This window comes from Patiria miniata, unplaced genomic scaffold, assembly GCF_015706575.1.
Source record: "Patiria miniata isolate m_02_andy unplaced genomic scaffold, ASM1570657v1 HiC_scaffold_16, whole genome shotgun sequence".
In the NCBI taxonomy this organism is placed as follows: domain Eukaryota; kingdom Metazoa; phylum Echinodermata; class Asteroidea; order Valvatida; family Asterinidae; genus Patiria; species Patiria miniata.
Window position 1 is genome coordinate 1,641,543 of NW_024037054.1, and position 20,663 is coordinate 1,662,205.

At 39.9% G+C, this 20,663-nt stretch overlaps 2 protein-coding genes across 5 annotated transcripts in view; one reads left to right on the top strand and one right to left on the bottom strand.

Moving 5' to 3' along the window:
* LOC119722630 (AP-4 complex subunit beta-1-like) overlaps window positions 1–1,594 on the bottom strand; it is a 60,913-nt gene extending 59,319 nt beyond the window's left edge. The window contains exon 1 of the mRNA XM_038192835.1: window positions 1,480–1,594. The gene's annotated coding sequence lies outside the window, so the exon portion shown is untranslated. The remainder of the gene's footprint in view (window positions 1–1,479) is intronic.
* A 271-nt stretch (window positions 1,595–1,865) lies between these two features.
* Window positions 1,866–20,663, top strand: part of LOC119722631 (islet cell autoantigen 1-like) — a 73,617-nt gene continuing 54,819 nt past the window's right edge. Inside the window, exons 1-4 of one of the 4 annotated variants that reach the window (XM_038192839.1) lie at window positions 1,913–2,007; window positions 6,341–6,551; window positions 9,223–9,281; window positions 10,779–10,796. In XM_038192839.1, the coding sequence (XP_038048767.1) occupies window positions 9,265–9,281; window positions 10,779–10,796 (35 nt within the window). In that variant the 5' untranslated portion in view covers window positions 1,913–2,007; window positions 6,341–6,551; window positions 9,223–9,264. Of the gene's footprint in view, window positions 2,008–6,340; window positions 6,552–9,222; window positions 9,282–10,778; window positions 10,797–20,663 lie in introns of all 4 variants that reach the window. The other 3 variants (XM_038192838.1, XM_038192841.1, XM_038192842.1) reach the window with 3 other exon arrangements.

A 20,663-nucleotide genomic window follows, 5' to 3' on the forward strand; every position in this document is an offset into this window, starting at 1 on the left:
CTCTCTTCCGCTTGTCTTGTGACGTTGTGTACACGTTGTAACGTACATATCGCTTCTTCACATGGGCGCCATTTTGACTCGATGACGAACGAGACGATGAGAATAAATTTGGTGATGACGAATAATCACATAAGGAGGAGATTTGGAGGGAAAATCCAGGTGGACACAAGTTCCAGAGGTGTTAAATCACTCGATATGATGAAAGAATCCGACAAATGATAAGACAATCTGATTTATATTTGCTTTGTCATTGTACTGTTGTTCATTTGTTGGCCGAATAAATAATAATAATAATAATAATAATTACGTGATTTTCAAGAAAGCGCACAACATAGTCAGGTTGCAACATTTTTTCCATTATTTGAACTACAGACTAGTACTATAGGGTAACTTGGACCCAACCTATCGCCTTTTTTAACATTTGGACATGGTCTGGCGATAGTAAGGTCCAAGTCTAAGTAATAGTGCGAGCTGGACAACACAATCCTGTCACTGTCCCAAAAACCAACATTTTCAAACAAAAAACATCAGATTTCACCCTCAAAACGGCCTCCAAATTACTAAATACGCCACCTGAGGTACAAGTAGACATCGATAATTAAGATAGTTGTACTGAAGTTTACTTACGATCCGGATGAAAAGTGAAATTTCCCGTTCAATTCCGAGAGCTCCCCTCGCGATCTTGAACACGTTCCCGTTAAATTTCCCGACTCATGTTAATGTTTGAACGACGCGATTTGTTCCTCATGCCCAGCGTACATTCGATGGTCCCCGTATCCCGAGTGCGATTCGGTTACCGAGCGCGCGCGATTCATCGATCTATGATAATGAGTAGACTGGATCACGTTGGTAAACACACGTGCATTTCGAACGATAATAGGGAGTCGGGAACCAGCGCAGCTTTTATGGCGGATACCAGTTCAAGCTGGTTCCCGATTCCCTTTTACCGTTAGAAATGCAGTTGTGTTTAAAAACGTGATCATTATCATAATCGTGCATCGCGCGCGCTCGGTAACGGAATCGCACTCGGGATACGGGGACCATCGAATGTACGCTGGGCATGAGGAACAAATCGCGTCGTTCAAACATTAAGACGAGTCGGAAATTTAACGTGTTCAAGATCGCGAGGGGAGCTCTCGGAATTGAACGGGAAATTTCACTTTTCATCCGGATCGTAAGTAAACTTCAATACAACTATCTTAATTATCGATGTCTACTTGTACCTCAGGTGGCATATTTAGTAATTTGGAGGCCGTTTTGAGGGTGAAATCTGATGTTTTTTGTTTGAAAATGTTGGTTTTTGGGACAGTCTGACAGTGACAGGATTGTGTTGTCCAGCTCACACTTGGACCTTATCGCCAGACCATGTCCAAATGTTAAAAAAGGCGATAAGTTGGGTCCAAGTTACTCGGACTACTACTATAGGGCCTACTTACTAGGCCATCAGCTCAGTTTAATGTCACCAACTCTGTACTTTACCCGCTACGTTGTAACTCCAAGCACCGTTTTTGCATTAGGACCGGTCCTAGCTAAGGCAGCCAGTGTAAGCTGATGGTATGTAGCGAGTCTAGTCGACGACGTACATGTACATGTACATGTATGTACATGTACATGTGTAGGCCTAGTGTCTGTATGCGCGCAGCAGCTGGTCGACCCGCCAGCGCCCTCTCTTGATCTTGACTATCGCCGCTAGGCCGGGTCATATGAAAGATAGTCTATTTACTATCAGCGGGTGGTAACATGTTTTGACAAAACTATTTATGAATGGAAAGAAAACAAGAAAGCAATAGTTTTCAAATTTGAAAGAGAGAAAAATAAATTTAGCATGGGTACACTTGAAAAGAGATTATTGTAATGTTTGTCTTTTTACTAGTACTACTGTACTACATTATCTAAATGTTCCGATAATTTTCTGACCACCCCCAAGTTCTATAATAAAACGTTCCAGGCCGTGAAAAAACGTACGTAGAACAATAATGGCGGCTGGATATCTCTGAAAATTTGTTGGTAAGAAGAATACTGTATATATCTTGCCAGATTTTAACGATTTATTTCAATCCAAAAGTTTGGAGGCTTTCATCAATAAGTATTTTGCACTCACTATAACGAATTCATGTGATAAGGTCATGTTACATGCGATTAAATAAAAATAAAACTAGGGAAAACCACATTGAAATTCAATCAATTTATTCCAATCACAACCGACAACACAAGCATGACAAGGTGAAGGTAATTTTTGAGTATCGTTACTACCATGGAGCTATAAAAAGGATTACTACTAGCCCCACTAGTGTGGCCGCGGTATGCTGCGCTGAACCTCTGGCCACACACCGTGGTACCGCGCACTACTGAGGGCGTTTCCATAAAAATTAGGCAGTGTATATTTTGCCGGAGACGGCAAACCTTTAGTAAACGTTAGTTTGCCGGATATGCACTGAACATGCGCAGTTACTGTTTTTTTGTACTTAAACATTTTCCGGTGACAAGTTTTAGTCTGGCTCCATGCCAAAATTATCGTTGTTACCTCGTATTCACAAGATGGGATTCCGACCAATTTATAATTTCGTACTTTAGGCCCTATTTCCCTTTTTAAAAAATCCTCCAGAGCCACAAATCTGAAAAAGAAAATGTAATACTCTGCAAAAAATGTTTGAGACATGTTAAAATAATAAAAGAAGAATATTCTTAGGCAAAATAAAAAAAAAACATGTTTAGCGTCCTGCCTCTTTGACAAAAAGGAAGGAGGAGGCCCTTTTTTTTTTTTTTTTTTTCAAAATGGCCGCCCGACACATTTCTCAAGACAACGCGGCCGGGCTATTTTTCAAGATGGTTACCAGCTTTTTTCAAAATGGCCGCCACTTGGAGTCAGGAAATGACATATTGGCTTCTTATGGGCAAGATGCAACAGAAAATGAGACCACAATGATGTAACTATGCAGAACCGAACATCTCTTCTGCGCAATTGCACCATATGACGTCACTTTAGCCTCTTGTGATGTCGCATTTTACGCTGGTTTCCGTGTTCTCCTTGTCTTTCAACACTTTTCTATTTGCTAGTCCTGAGTTCTGAGACGTAGAGAACCAGTTAATATTTCACACGGGGTGAATGTATGGTATGATAGACTCTCGTGCAGACGCACGTGCTAATTGACTATTTCCACAGCTTTATACACGGTATAAAAGTCTAAAAATACGATTTCTTTCGTCAGAGATCGTTAAAATTTATCAATTTTTGTCTTTAAAAAAAAAAAAAAAAAAAAAAAAAAAAGGAGGCGGCCTCTAAAAAGGAAGCGGGCGGGGACGCTAAACATGTTTTTTTTTTACTTCGCCTTATTTATTTGGGGATGAGAAAAAAAACTTAAAAATGTGGTACGGCCGGAATCGAACGCGAGTCATCCCGCTTACTAGAGCCTTTGCTTAACCATTACACCAAACGTGCTACACAACTTTTGGTGGGAATTTAATGCATCTTATAATTCAGCCCTATTTTAAAGAGTACAGCGCCCTCTGTTGATATGGATTGCCGCCGGCAAACCTTTAGTAATCGTTAGTTTGCCGTCATTACCTCCGGCAAAATATCCACTATCTAAAAATTACAGGCAGTTTCTTATTACATATGGTTGTATTCTATGATGTCCCATCTATCACTTCTGGGATGTTTCTTGTAATAAATGATGTTCAATTTTCCGAGATATTCTTGAATCTTTCTGGAGCCCATATGCACTCGTGAAACGTCTGGTGATGGCAGCCATTTTGAATGTGACAAGAGATGACCTCAAGCTGTGACGTCGCGTTTATGCAAATTGCTTGTCGAGCGAGGGCGCGAGTTGCAAATGCGACGGCTGTTTCCTGTACCACGCATTTATCGTCTGGGGGCCACGTGCACTGATCTCTATTCAGGATCCACGGCACATTTGCATAAATGCGACGTCACAGCTTGAGGTCATCTCTTGTCACATTCAAAATGGCTGCCATTACCAGACGTTTCACGAGTGCATATGGGCTCCAGAAAGATTCAAGAATATCTCGGAAAATTGAACATTACACCTAAGCATCCCAGAAGTGATAGAGGGGACATCATAGAATACAACCATGTGTAAGAAACTGCCTGTAAATTTATGAAAACGCCCTCAGTAGTGCTCGGTACCACGGTGTGTGGCCAGAGGTTCAGCGCAGCATACCGCGGCCACACTAGTGGGGCTACGTTACTACATGTACTAGCCCAATAAATGTGGCCAAATTACTGGACTACCTCCGTAAATAAAGACCACACTTCCACCATGTACAAAAACATGTCAAACTTTGTCAAGTTTAGATTTTTACATTTAGGCTTAGTTTGTACTTTGTAGTAGTTTATTTTTGCTATAGACATGATTGTTACTGAGTGTTAGAAGCATAGGCCTACCTAGCCCAGGTGGACTCCCTTTCCTCCCTACGTAACGGAGGGAGTCCAGAGTATGAAGTGCTCAAAACCGGACGAAAAAATTTATGACCAATATTTTCAATATTTTTACCTTGATGGAGAAGCCAATTTTTGCGTCGTAGTATTCTATGTGTCCTTATCTATGGGCCGCTGGGTTCAGGAATTCCATATGCGATGCTGACCGACCTTAATCAGGAAAATAAACTCTAAAGCAGCGTTAAACTTGTACGTGTTTGTAGACTCTTTTCATCAGTTTCTCACCGCCGAGTCTATTCTAGTCATACATGACCTACGTCCGTGCAGCAAGTAGTCTGACAATTATTGACAATTATTCTCGGCGCTCATATCACGTCTGGTCTGGGAGCCAGACTATGCAGCGTGAATATGCAGTGCGCACGCGCGATTTGCTTAGTAACCACCCTCATACGCACAGCACTTACTTGAAGGCGCGGTCGCTAATCCAATGACCGAGCGTGTTTTCGCGCCAGTTACCAGAAACATGTTTCGGCTTTGGTCATTGGTTGAGCATTTTCGTGACGTCGGTTGGCTGGAGTGACGTCACTGTTCCAACCATAACTAAACAAATGAGGGCGCTAGCGTGCGTGTGCGCTTTCGTGCGCACGTACATGACGTACGACTCGGGAATAAAACTGATGAAAAGAGACTACAAACACGTACAAGTTTAACGTTGCTTTAGAGTTTATTTTCCTGATTAATGTCTGTCAGCATCACATATGGAATTCCTGAGAATGGAATTCAATAGAGAAGGACACATAGAAAATGTAGGCGTGAAATAAGCTTCTGTAACGAGGTAAAACGTAACAAATATCTGGTCCAAATTTTGGGTGGTCCTATGTAGAGAATTCTCATCCTGGACGTCAGTCGTAATGCAATGAAGACTTCGTCCAACCTGGGCTAAGGCCTACCTAGCTCTACTGAGTGGAGCGTTGAATTACGGGTACCCCTCCAACGCTCCACTCAGTAGAGCTAAGGCCTACCATGATTAGGGCCTACTCACCCTCATTATTCATGTTATTCATGTAACTAAGGGGGAATATTCGACCACTTTAGGAAAACTGGCATTGCTTTGTGTAAATGAGAATGTGGGATCTTATCCATAATTACTCATGACATGATCATGTACTTACCTAGAGTAGACCCGTGGTGAACGTGGCGTTGTATACAATGCCACACTGACACTGTTGTGTATTTTTGAACCTAGCGAAATCGATCCGCCATACATAATTTCGTATTGATGTTGAGTACTCACCAAGAAATCTAAATTTGCCTTTCCGCGTGTTCAGGATGTGTCATTTCGACGAAATTTGCCATCAATGAAGACCCATACGAACGTGTAGAAATTAGATTTTAACCTGACAAGTGACCCTGACAAATGACCCTGGACGAGTAGGGCCTACCCAGGGTCATTTGCGTGCAAAATTATCGGAGCCCTCCGAGCTACCCGTCTGCTTCATGTGGCACATATGATAGGCGGCGTCTGATTGGCCAATAACGAGACCACGTGATAAATGCAGCTAATAATTTGGAATCGCACTTATGATCCGGACATCTGGAGTGCCCGGAGCGTCAGTGCGATACCAAATTATCTGCAGCATTTATCACGTGGTAAATCACATGCATCAGGAGGAGGTTGCAGGACATCGAGATCTTGCCAGATTTTACCTCGAATTTCGTTTAAATGCCAGATTTGGCGCAAAAGCAGATTTCAACATGTTCAAGAAAGCTTGATATGTGAATACTTATCACACAGTAAGGCAATGTTCAGGATGGATGAGACGAAGAAGACGGTTGTGGTCTTTCCTGGAACTTGATGGATACGTCAGTTTTGCTATGAAGAGTGTGTTCATCTGCCAACCTTACAAGGGCTTGTACTGTTTCGACCTTCTTCTCCCGCAGCTTGGTGCGAAGAAAGTTACTACTGATCGATGTCAAAAGCTGGTCGATCAGGACGAGATGCGTCATCCTCTTTAAACCAGGTGACGCTGTAGTCTCTTCTTTTGGTACTAACCAGCGGCGAAGATAGAGTTCAAGTCGGGTTGAGAACTCTTCAAAGCTTTCATCCGCCGTTTTGGATGCAGTTCGAAATTTCAAGCGATACGCCTCTGGGGTGAGTTGATTATGCTGCAAAATTATCTTGACAATCTTGTCGTACTGCTTTTTGTCCGCTTTGGTGAGCATGGAATGCCTTCTGAGCCTTCCTTGTCAAATAGGGCTCAAGGAGGCGGGGCCACTGGTCTTTCGATTTCTTTTCTGCAGCAGCCATGCGTTCGAAAGTGGAGAGATGTGATGTCGTCGTCGGCAGAGAGTTTATGAAAGTCCAGGAGTTCCGGTCCAACTCGGATGGCTGATTTGGAAATGGCTGATTTGGTTATCACAGTCATAGCCTGCAAGAGAGACTCACAAAGATCCTGGGTTTCAGCCTTGCGGACGGACTTCAATTTCTGTAAAATCTGTCCCAAATCAGGTTGAACAGGGGCTGGACTAACAGGGTGGCTGCATTCCACCGGTTCCTTCCTTTAAATAAAAAAAGAGATTGAGAATGTTGCCACTTTTTGCTGCTGTCTGATATACGCAGTGCCCATGATTTCTTGCGTGGCGCCCACAGACCTGTACATACGGAGCGCCACTTTTTGCTGCTGTCTGATATACGCAGTGCCCATGATTTCTTGCGTGGCGCCCACAGACCTGTACATACAGAGCGCCACTTTTTGCTGCTGTCTGATATACGCAGTGCCCATGATTTCTTGCGTGGCGCCCACAGACCTGTACATACGGAGCGCCACTTTTTGCTGCTGTGTGATATACGCAGTGCCCATGATTTCTTGCGTGGCGCCCACAGACCTGTACATACGGAGCGCCACTTTTTGCTGCTGTCTGATATACGCAGTGCCCATGATTTCTTGCGTGGCGCCCACAGACCTGTACATACAGAGCGCCACTTTTTGCTGCTGTCTGATATTTGTCACGGACTGAGTTGACCTGAAACCAGACAACATGGTACTTTGGTAGTAAGTAGTACTATAAATGTGGCTGAAATACTGGACTACAGGTCTCCGTATATAATAATTGCTGATTAGAACAAACAGGTCCTTTTTACTGTACCGTACTTATGATATCATATTTCAGCAACAACAAATTAACATTAAAACACCAACTTTTCGATCGCAATCATTCTATGGATGGATGCATTAATTTTGTAAAGGGGTGCTTCTACCTTTTTTGGGAGTTAACATCGTTTTTCGAAGAAATTCTTTACGGAAAAAAATATATTGTGAATTTGTGATGATGAAGAAACTTTTCTGAACAAGAAAATGTTTCGGACTCCATAAAAAGTACTGTTTTTTGTAATTTTGAATCAGTCGAAATACTGGTAAATAGTTCTCAAGAAGCACACCCTTGACCGCAAATGGGGCTAAAGGGCTTTGTGTGACCTGTACGTACGTGTACGTGTCGTGCTTGAACTATACACAGCACAAAAGAGCACGTGCTTTGCATAGAGAAAGAATGCAAGTATGTACGAACCACCACTGTACGTTCGTATATGTACGTTTATGAATGGCATCACACGTACGGTATCGACATTGCGTACGGGGCACTTGCGGTTGGATTTTTGAAGGGAAATTGCTTTAAAGATGGCACCGGGCAGGACTCAAGTGTAACATGCACTGAAAGTGGTAGCCCATAATCACATCGTACAATAGGGATACGATGGCCCCACAAAGCCACTCCACAACATCCCCCTTCCTTAAGATAAGGAGCAGTCGGTGCTAATTTTGTTGCTGCTGAACTGTCACTTGAGACTGAGTAGTTCTGGTCTGTTACAGTGGTGATCATTAATACCAAACTTTTAGAAACAATTAAGCAAAGATCATGAACACTTTAACACCAGAACGTATTTGGAACAGCCTTAAAACCTTTAACACAGCTTAGTAACCATTGAAGCTTAAGAACAACTTATGCAAGTAAACTGCAAGAGTGATCTTTCTAAACTAAGAGTTGGCCTATGGTCGTAAGTATTTATCAGTGCATGTCCCAAAGTCAGATTTCTGATTCAATGAGTGTCTTAGGTGGTCTGGAAACGCCACCGGATCTGGTGGTGGTAGCGTTAGTGTTCAGTCCTAGAGGTGCTGTCTGTGGGAGCAGAAGGCACATCTTGTGCCTTCGCGACTGGACTGACGGCACTCGAGATGGGTGGCTCAGTGCTAGCTGGTTGTGGTGTGAGCTGAGGTGCACTCACACATGTGACTGGTGTTGTAGGTGGTTTCGCGTTTTCCCGACTGTCTCTGAGGTGTATGCGATTGCGTCTGTATAATTTGCTACCGACTTCGATGATATAGCTGCGTGGCGCAACTTTGGCTTTGATCACTCCAGTTGTCCACAGGGAGTCTTCTACCTTGGCGCGAGTTTTGGCGCAAACTGACTGTCCGACAACTAGATCAGGGAGTTTTTTGGCAGTGCGGTCATGATACATTTTGGTTTGAGCCTAGTTCAAAACATGACTCTGCAACTTTTGAATTGAAATTGAGAAATTGTTTTCTTGGAATATACATGTACAGCATTTACTGAGCCAAACATTCATCAGGTAATAGTTGTTAAACACCCGTCTCTAGATTTTGAACACTTTTGTTGCTTCAAACGAAGAAGGAAAAAAATGCACAAAACTATATACTCTACATTTTAAATCTCTCCAAATTCCATCTGAGCTTACACATGCCATTGGTCATCGAAATGTCATAATTAACAATACCAATTTGTGTCGCCTTTTGTTTCCCTTACAGAGCATTTTTAACTGTGTATGGTGAATCTCCTTCTGTGGCACAATGGATAAAACCATTGGGTAAGTGGTACATACATGACACCTGTAACTCAGTACTTTTTAGGGACTTGGACTAGAAATTGCACAGGTGAATTCTGACAAGGTGGCAGGTGCAACAGAAGAAACTTGCACTTTTACTGGAGTCAGAGTTGAAAAATGTACAATGTACTTTCATAAAAGAGGTCATTGAACGTACATGTATGATGCCTTTAACGAATTTGTTGGATCATATACATGTATTGAGTGTTATTCATGAGATGAATTTGCGTGATGTAAATCAATATTAGGTTTTTGCCCTTCACCGACGTACAGAGGGTTCCGTTGGACAATGGGTGATACTCAGACTACCTTTACCCTCGGATGGAAATGAAGTCAATGTATAAACACTGTTTACTTAGTGTGTACGTTGGTGAAGAGCAAAAACCTAATATTGATTTACATCACCCCAACACAAATTCATCTTATGAATAGTTTAATTGCGGTACCCGCTGCATCATGTACATCAGATTCGAACCAGCCAACCGATCCCGCAAGCTCGGTGGTCGAGTGGTAAGACGTCTGCACTAGAAAGCAGGAGGTAGTGAGTTCGAGTCCCACCTGAGTGATTTTTTCCAACTTGCACTTGGGAGTTAACACACTGATTATACAGTTTTTATACGTTGGTGAAGGGCAGAATCCTAATATTGATGTATTGAATGTGATCCATCCAAAAAAGCTGAAGGCATCATGACATGAATTTTACACTGGAACATACATGTATTGTGCAAATTTCCATTCCCCTGAAATATTGGAATACTATGAGACATCCCTTTCTGGCGTTGTAGCGTTTCAAGTATCGGAAACGTTCCATGACTACTGTCAAGTCAGGATCCTGTTGCTGTGATGTCATCTTAGAAACACACTCTTCAATTTGGGTTTCTGTTCAAATCAGGAACCCAGAAATGTGCTCATTGAAAACATTTGTTGGAAAGGTTTGATCATTGACTTTAAACTGTCATGTAATGCAACAACAATGAATCACTGAAAACAGAAAATGTAGATGCAAAGGTGCATTTTCAAAGGCTGCATAACCAGTATATTTACATACACGTATGTGCTATGAAAGTGCATACACCGTACATGTACAGTACAAAATTAATGTGCAAATTGTCTGTTATGAGAAAAGAGAATACATCTGAATAGACTACTGTACAGTCCCAAGCGTGCACCAGTACACTTTCACCTTTTCTGCATATTAGAAGAGTACATTGTATAATAAAACAAAGTTGAGACATTGCACTCAAGTCCAAATACATGTACTTGTACTGTGCTTCTAATCAAACTGGATACATTTTTTTGTAGCTGCTATTTGTTGCTCTTTGTGCTTCTCTAAATGAAGCTACTACATTTCTACCCTTGAAAATATTTGTGGTTATTACATTCCAAAGATTAGGTCCCTCTTTTTTGGTAACATGCCCAGGCACAATTTTTTGTTTTCACTCTATGGACTTCTTTCTTTTTCTTTTTTCTTTTGTGCAGTGAACCATTTCTGGACAGGCAAGTATCTTTTTAAAAAAATTTCCCCCAGCTCTGAGCTTATACAGAAGCAGTTTGCTAACCCTAACCCTCCTCAATCCTTTAAAATCAATCGGGGGTTTTGTAGAATTTTGGAGGATTTAAGCTGAATGGCTAAAATTGTCACTTGATTTTTGCAAGGCGGTACAGTTTATTACTCTCTTTATTTTTGGCCCGATGCCGGAATTGTGAGTTTAAATTTGAATCGAAAGCTTGGGTTTAGTTATGTTTTTTTGGGGGGGGGGAGGGGGTCATCAAAAATGGCTTTTTTTAGTGGTTCAAAATCTTCTCTTTTTTTTGCCACTCAGCCGAGAGGCTGGAGGGGTATTGTGATAATTTGAGTTAGAAATGAGATTTGGGTTTCTAACTTCAGAAGGTGGTTGCCCTTGTGGTTTAAATTTATTTGAATAAATGGCCTAAGCTATCTTTGGTCGCCTTTCATTCAGCAACAAAAGTCACCTTGGGCCGATTTCACAAGTCTTATCTTACTCTCATCTTAAAACTTAAAATGAGTCGCCGCTCTAAGATCAATCCGAGCTAATGTGCATCCTTAGATAGATTTCACCCAACACATCATAAGCAAGACGCATCCAAATTGCCAATTTGACGAAATGGTCATTGAAAGAAGCGTACAGAACTAATTTCTCAGTGCACATGCATAGAACACAAACTTTCGCCTACAGTACACAAGATACCTTTTATTAATGACCAAACGATTTGCTCCCTGAATCATCGCTCTATTTTGAGAACCAGCAGGAAGATTTTTATTTAAGAAGACCACTAAAGGGTGAGTCCAAAAAAGCGGAACCCAAACCTCCAAAAATATATTTCATATTTAAAAAAATATGTAGCACCAAAAATAATAATGACTGGAGAGTCAATTTCATAAGCTACTTTTAGATGAAAAAAATTACTGAAATTGCTCAATCCGTTAAAAGAATATCACCATTTAAACACAATGACCCTAAAACCTGTCTCGTCCAAAATATGTGAATATCTTTTTATGTAAGAACAAAGGATCACAAAATTAAATCCTTTACAGGACAATCAATTATTTTGTGGTTAAATTCAGTAAACATTCTATGTACACAAGTTATTTCTGGCTTGATGACGTCATTTTTCAAAAACGGGAAGTGAATACTGATTTAGTTCGGAATGGATAAGTGTTCATTGTGAAGTTAAATGACATATGAAAGTATGGAAAATATACGTGTATTTATTCATAACGACTAACTTCCGGTTTGATAACTCACAGCACATATTTGGAAGCAAAAAGTGAACATTGTAATGGATATCATTACTTGGGCTACAAAGATATACGACATGGATCGAATGATATAAAGTAAATTTAAAATATGATCGTTTTCAAATTCTCATAGAAGTAACTATAATACTAGAGGTCTATGTCTGTTTGCAACAGAACATAGGGCTTTTCCGCATTATGAATTTTTTTAATCAATAATATCCCTGAATATGCATGAACATAAAATCTGTCAAAGTTAGCCGAAAATCGGCTAAAATGGTCACTGTGGACAGGATTTGACCTCGGCAATATGATGTATGTGCGTGTGTACAAGGTCTTTGCTTGGACAAAGAGTGGTGTAAATAAATTACTGGCAAAAGAGTCCAAAACGCACTTTGAAAATCCACAAATATTTTTAAAAGTTTTTGATGACGTCATCCTGACGTCACTTCGAACTTTGCATACTAGTATGATTAACTACCTACCCACCAAGTTTCATGACAGTTGGACCTTTCCTTATATGAGTTTTGAAAAATCGCATTTTGATGACGTCATGATGACGTCACACATTTTTCCAGTTTTGTGCGAAAAGCTATTACATAACAGACCAAATGCAAAAAAGAATTTTGCATTTTGCATGTTGCGTTCGGGAGATATGGCTAAAAGGTCCAAACAAATAAATATTCATATAAAATCTCAGGATGACGTCATCATGACGTCACCTCATTTTTAATCTATAACACATCCTGGTATAACCACATACCAAGTTTCAACCCAATCAGACTTACATTTCTGTAGATATGACTTCACAATATGTACGTAAATTTTCAAAAATCAATAAAAACATTAGGTGATGACGTCATCGTGACGTCATAGTCTTGGCATAATTTTTGTATGAGGGTCGTCCTTGGCCGGCTGTAACTTTGATGACGATTTTAGATCGCCAAGTTATGAAAATGGTGGCTTGAAAACGTGTACAAAGTCAATAGGTTAAAAATCCCACAGCAGAAAAACTGCACCTTCAAATGCGTGATTTTCCTTTAAACTGAAACATTTTTATAAAATATTACTTGCTATTCTAACTCTTGGGAATATTTTCAATCAAATGACAGGTGTAAAGAAATACGATTTCTTTTTCCTTCTCATAGTAATTCTCAGCCGAAGTTCAGAACTACTCAGTAAGATAAATTGTATAGGGAAAGACTTGTGGAGAAAGCTGTGTACAAAGTCTATGAGAAAAATTAATTATTCATAAATCCATAATAAATCACTTGATGACGTCACCATGACGTCACTCTTCGGGACATATCTTGGCTATAGGGACTATGCTTATGCCAACTTTCAATGATATCTGACAAAGATTAATGCCAAAAGTGCTATAATACGTCCCTGTCTATGCGCATGCATGAACATAAAATCTGTCAAAGTTAAAACGGTCAATGTGGACAGGATTTGACCTCAGCAACACGTGCGCTGCAGGCTGACTGACATACGATTATGTGCCTATGTACAACGTACGTGCAATGCATGTACATGTACATTGTGGACGTCCTGTCCTGTGCATCTTTTGAAGCAGAGGTATTGTCAACGTGAAGTTTTAAGCGTGCGCAGGGTATGTTCGAGTTCGCTTATCGCCTCGAAACTTTGAAATGTTTTAGACCTACCCTTCAATCGACAATTAAAGTAAAAACAAATATAAAAACTGCCATGGTTGATTTTTCAGGAATTTTCAAATGAAAAAGGGTCTTTTTATTATAACTTCCGGTCTGATGACGTCATTCGCCTAAAACTTCGCACACGTCTTAAGTGGGTCAAGGTCATCATATACACCAATATTTAGGCGATTCCGACAAACTTCGCCACAGACATCTATTCAAAATACATTTTTGCTAATTTTCAACCTGTCGCTAGAGGGCGCTCGAAGATTGCATGACGTCATCGGTAGATGATTTGAAGAATACTATCGGCCAAGAGACTAACACCGTTAAAAGCAAGTTCATATCTATTACCATTTTTAAATAATAAGCCACTTCCGGTTTTGGCCTTTTTCGACCGGAAGCAAGGGTCACGTGATTTCACGCACACTGAATGAAATAAAGACCTCAACCTATTCTACCACTTGCCGGCAACAAAATGCTGCGGACGCGTACGGTTGATTTCTTATGCATTTTTTAATATTAAAAGTGTCACAATTTAATTGCCTATAAACACACACCTGATGACGTCATCATGACGTCATCATTACACAATGTTGTTTAAATTAGGGTCTTTGCTTAGACAAAGACTGGTGTAAATGAATTACTGGCAAAGAGTCAAAAATGCCCTTTGCAAATAGACAATTTTTTTTTAATTTCTGTGTACAAAGTCTATGGGAAAAATTAAATATTCAAAAATCTATAATAAATTAGTCGATGACGTCACCATGACGTCAATCTTCGGGACACATCTTTGCTATAGGGACTATGCTTATGCTAACTTTGAATGATGTATGACAAAGATTAATGCCAAAAGTGGCGATGAGAAAAAACGTGCACAAAGTCTATGGGATTTAGGCGACAAAAAGAAGAAGCCAAAAAAAAAAAAAAAAAAAAAAAAAAAATGAGAACAAAAACAAAGGCTTTTCCGCAACTTTGCGGAAAAGCCAATAATTGTTGGGGTTTGGGTTCGGCTTTTTTTTACTCACCCTGTATGTGTAGGACTATACTTAGATTTGTAAGTTAAAAATAAATTAATTTTTATTAAATCTACCCATGCGTCAGAAATCTTTTCAAATTGGTTTACAGCGGTTTTTCCTCCTCTGGCGTAAAAATTGAAACTATGGCCCTAGGCCGACACTTGTCTTCAATGAGAAGACAGTGCACAATAAAAATAATACTACCGGAGTCTTATATACCACACATTTCTACCAGCAATTAGGTACTCAAGGCGCTAATTATTATGAATTTGTTTTAAAGACAGGTAAATGTGAAATATGAGACCCATTTTATGTAGCACCTTATAAGGGTTTACAAGGTGCTGCGGCGCATTAGCCAAAAATACCGGGGCAAACCCCTTCTCTTAGCGATAAGTGTTACTGGGTCTTTTACTCACTTACTATGTACAATCAGAAAAAACTTCAACGTATCAGTATTAACAAGCAAGCTTGATAATTGTCGCAAACATTAAAGATATCCAACATATAGCAAAGAATCATCTGATCACCAAATTAAACAGCATCCTCTCAGATACAAGTCACCCCCTCAACCCTTTCATTATTTGTAATCGATCTGGCAAAGTACGTCAATTTAGTCTCAAAACAAACAGGTTCAAATCTTCGTTTTTACCAGGGGCTATTCAGATGTTTAACTCAACCTTCACCAGATAGTTTCCTCCCTTCGCTTGCTGTATTTTTACCTCATTTTAACCCTCCTATGCAAACATGCATTTTGAGCCATGCTGTTACTTGGGTCAAAATCAGTCAGGTGACCGTTTTTGACCCGTTGGAATTCTATGCATAGAACAACATTATTGACCCATTTTGACAGCTAAAGTAACTAGCTATGAGAATGACTTGACGACCGGTGACACATAGAACAGTTGTTGATATTGAATATTTGCTGACTGTTATTTGCTGTGGGTGCTGAATTGCTGTTGACTGTTTTTGACTTGACAAAGTGCTGGCTACAGTTGGTGGCTGGAACTGACAGAAACATGATCCCTGTCAAAAAATGCCCCCCCCCCCAAAAAAAAAATCCCTACCTACCCTATTTTCAAATGCCATGTCAATTGGAAGCAGAACTTTTTGGGGTGGGGGGCCTAAAGTATTGTCAGCAGTTGGTAATAATAGTGGCTGGTATTTTTCTGAATTTTGATCCCTGTCAAAACAGCTGTGGCTCTTCTGAGAATTATCTGAGCCCCCAAAACAAACACCCCGACCCCCCTCCCCCCAAAAACAACAACCAAAGAAGTTTTGTAATCCACCGAGCAATTACTCTGCTCTGTAAATTATCTGAGCCCCCCCCCAAAAAAAAAACCCACCAAGGTAGTATTGTAATCCAACCAGCAACTATCATCCTGTGAATTATCTGAGCCCCGTCCCAATTAAAAAAAAACCTAAAAAAATTCCAGCAACTACCTGGTATTATATTGTGAATTATCTGAGCCCCCCCCCCAAAAGAAAAACGCCCCCCTCCTCAAAAAAAAAACCACCAAGGGAATATTGTAATCCACAATGCATTTACAATGAGTAACTTGTGGTACCTCTCATTGACTGTCCCACGGATCAAAACCAGTCGACTGATATTGACCCGCCACAGTACTAACCATGTAATCTGACCATTGGTGACCAACCTCTCATTGACTGTCCCACGGGTCAAAACCAGTCGACTGATATTGACCTGCCATGGTGCTAACCACATATATTCAATCTGACCATTGGTGACCAACCTCTCATTGACTGTCCCACGGGTCAAAACCAGTCGACTGATATTGACCCGCCATAATACTAACCATGTAATCTGACCATTGGTGACCAGCCTCTCATTGACTGTCCCACGGGTCAAAACCAGTCGACTGATATTGACCCGCCACAGTACTAACCTTGTAACCTGACCATTGGTGACCAACCTCTCATTGACTGTCCCACGGGTCAAACCAGTCGACTGATATTGACCCGCCATAGTGCTAACTACATATGCAATCTGACCAATGGTGACCAACCTCTCATTGACTGTCCTACAGGTCAAAACCAGTCAACTAATATTGACCTGCCATGGTGCTGACCACATATATGCAATCTGACCAATGGTGACCAACCTCTCATTGACTGTCCCACGGGTCAAAACCAGTCGACTGATATATTGACCCGCCATAGTACTAACCATATATGTAATCTGACCATTTGTGACCTGCCTGTGTTGAAAGTAAAGCAGAATTTTGACTGTTTGTGACCCGTTAAACAAAAGGAGGGTGCCATATAAGTTACTTTTAGATATTTCCATACCCATCTCCACCCAGCCCTGCCCCTCCCTACGCTACCCTACCCGACCTGTTCAATATGTCTCTTATCCTCTTTCCACCCTCGCCCTCACTACCCTCAATCCTATCCCACCCTCTACCTTGCCCGACCTGTTTCCATCCTGTCCCATTTTATTCCTCATTTCTTTCCCCAATCTTTGCCCTGAATCCTACCCTACTGCTCTGAGTTTTTATGATTGTATTACAGTAATCGTGCATTTGTGATAGTAACATGTGGGTCATTCCGCCTTGTAGGGACACAGTGCGTGTTACATCTAAATATTTGGTTATATTATTAAAAGTATCAATGCATTCTAAACAATTGTTCAACATAATATTTATCTAAGGGTGTTAATACTTGAGAAAGTTTGAAATCATGTGAATGTACTGGTACTTTGACAAAAATATGAGCAAAAATGTATTTAACTCAGACGTAACATTGATACTGTGTCAGTGTTACATCCAACTGTTCTTTTTTGCAGGTTTTTTTTTTGGACATTGCATATTTATAACTGGACACCTAATGCACCAAGAAAAGCTTTTGTTTTGGTATAGTCAGGGTTCAAATATAGTAGAAACAATACAGGGTGAGTCAAAAAAAAGCGGAACCCAAACCCCCAAAATTATATTTCATATTTGAAAAAATATGTAGCACCAAAAATAATAATGACTGGAAAGTCAATTTCATAAGCTACTTTTGGATGAAAAAAATTACTGAAATAGGTCAATCAGTTAAAAAAATGTCGCCATTTAAACACGATGACCCTAAAACCTGTCTCATCCAAAAAATGCAATTTCAACAATCGTCGTCACAATTGTCTTCAAACATCACCAGCAATGAAATCTTAGTTCAAACATTAACAATATGCAATAAAGTCCTTTTGAAGGCCCGTCTTTTTAAAAAAGTAGATTTTATAAATCATATTGTTTGCCTTACCAGGGTTGTTAATCAAAATATTGTGTGCTACAGTTGGTGACAGTTGTTGAAACAAGTATTCTGTGTCATTTTTTTTGTTAATCCGAACAGTCAAAACACACAATAAATGGATTTTTTTTGGACGAGACAGGTTTTAGGGTCATTGCGTTTAAATGGTGATATTCTTTGAACGGATTGAGCAATTTCAGTATTTTTTTCATATAAAAGTAGCTTTTGAAATTGGCTTTCTAGCCATTATTATTTTTGGTGCTACATATTTTTTAAATATGAAATACATTTTCGGAGGTTTGGGTTCCGCTTTTTTTGACTCACCCTGTACCTTAATGTGGTCGAAACGGTGTCAAAATCACTCAATGGAAGTGTGACATTTGGGGTTGAAACGGTGTAAATGTTACGTCCACAACCAAGCTATCATTTCTGCTCTGGACATTTGACACTTGACTACCATAACAAAAGCTTTCTTAGTGTGTTGCATGTACAGGGTCGACCTTAATTGTTTTTTTTTCACAAGCCAGCCGGGGCTACTGAAACCGACTCTTAACTAGCCTGCGGGCATTTTCACTAGCCTGCATGTTTTTTGTTTGTTTTTTGTTTGTGCAGAATGTCTCATGAACAACAATGTGTATATTGTAAAATGTGTATAGATCCTGAAAGTTGACCCCTGGTGGCACGCTTCAGGGCCCCTTGAGAAGGAAAATTAACGTGTAAAAGTCAAAGAGTTTTTGACATTAGTTTTTACCACTCAGCTGAGAGGCTCGAGGGGTATTGTCATCGCCTACGGCGTCCGTCCATCCGTCCGGACGTCCGTCAGGGCGTCTGTCCGGGCAGCTTAGTTTCCGGATGATAACTTGAGTTAGAATTGTCGTTTGGGATTGTAACTTCGGTAGGGGGTTGCCCTTGGGAGTAGGCAAGTTGGGATTGGTTTTGAGGTCAAAAGGTCAAAGGTCTAGATCACCGTGGTAAGTTTAAAGTAAATGGTTTCCGGATGATAACTTGAGTTGTAAATGATATTTTGGTGTCTAACTTAGGTAGGGGGTTGCCCTTGGGTACAGGCAAGTTGGGTTTGGTTTGGGTCAAAGGTCAAGGTCACCGTGGTGAGTTAATGGTTCCTGCATGATAACTTTAGTTACACATGATATTTGAGTTTGGAATGTCAGTTTGCCCTTTCGACAAACTCCGGCTGCAGGGTTTCAACAGCAACGCTGTTATTTTGTTACATTGATTTCTTAAGAAAATCACCCTCATAATTGTATGGAAACTGAAAAGTCATATAACGAGAAAGAAAAATATTGTGCCAAAATTTGACCTCTCACTTCCAAAAACTTCCGTATGGACTTGTGAATCTTGATCACTCGTTCAAGCATGAACATTTATGAAATAATTTTGTGGCACATTGGGTAAAAACTCAAACTTAAACAGGAGACTAAAATGTCTTTTGGGACGGACAATTCTTTTGAATAAACTTGGAATGATTTATTTTCATTTCCATACAAATCTAAAATGACCGTTGATAAGAACTGTATTAAAACGTGATCAAAACAGACGTGATCCAACCAGGCGACCTTGGAATGAAAATAGGCCACAAGTAAAATTTGTTTTTACCCATTATCAACTGATTTCTCATCTATTCTGAGGCAATTTTGTCAGTGTTTTTAATAAACAGATCTAAAACTTTAACCCTTTGAAACAGTTCATAAAATTATACACAAATTGATACAGGTTTGCTTTCTGAATTTCATGATTTCTTCCTGTTCTTTCATCTTTGCCGTAGCCCAATAATTTTTTGACTCGCCAGCCGGGCTACTTAAAGAATAGTTTGCCTAGCCCGCAGCTGTTTTGACTAGCATTTGGCTAGCGGACTACCAATACTTTTGAACCCTGATGTGTAGTAAGAAGTACATAAATTGAATTTGGGTAATGTTTTACAGAAATTAAAAAAAAAAGATACTAATGTAATATTCGGAGGACACGGTGTCAGTGTTACGTCTGAATGACATTTTTGCTCATATTTTTGGCAAAATACATTCAAATAATTTAAAACTTTCATCAGTAGTGAAACATGCAACAGCAAGGCATACATACTTTTTATAATATGGTCATACATGCATGTCACACATTGTGTCCCAACCCGCTGGAATGACCGATACGTACACGTAGTATTTGGCTAATTGTCTTTGTCGGAATTTTAAAATATTTTTCAATGTATTGTGTACCAATTTTTTTAAAATTGTACACTGGGTAAACAATTTTCATGTAATTTTTAGCATGTCCATAAATAAATCAAATCTAAAGTACATATAGTCACTAATTTCTAGACGATATGTCAATTTATGCACGTATTCATGATATAAGACAACCCTCAGACTGGTCTTAAGTTCAGACCAGTTCTGCCATGTTGCTATTTAAGTCATTAATGAGATGGAATTTTGTGTTGGGGTGATTGAAATCAAATTACATGTAGGTTTTGCCCTTCACCAATGTATAAACACTGTATAAACTGTATACTGAGTATACAGTATTTATACGTCAGTGAAGGGCAAAACCTAATTTGATTTACATCACCCCGACGCAAAATTCTTATTATTAATCTTATTAATAATTAATGCGGTACCCACTGCTATGTTCATTAGATTCGAACCAGCCAACTGATCTCGTTAGCTCGGTGGTCGAGTGG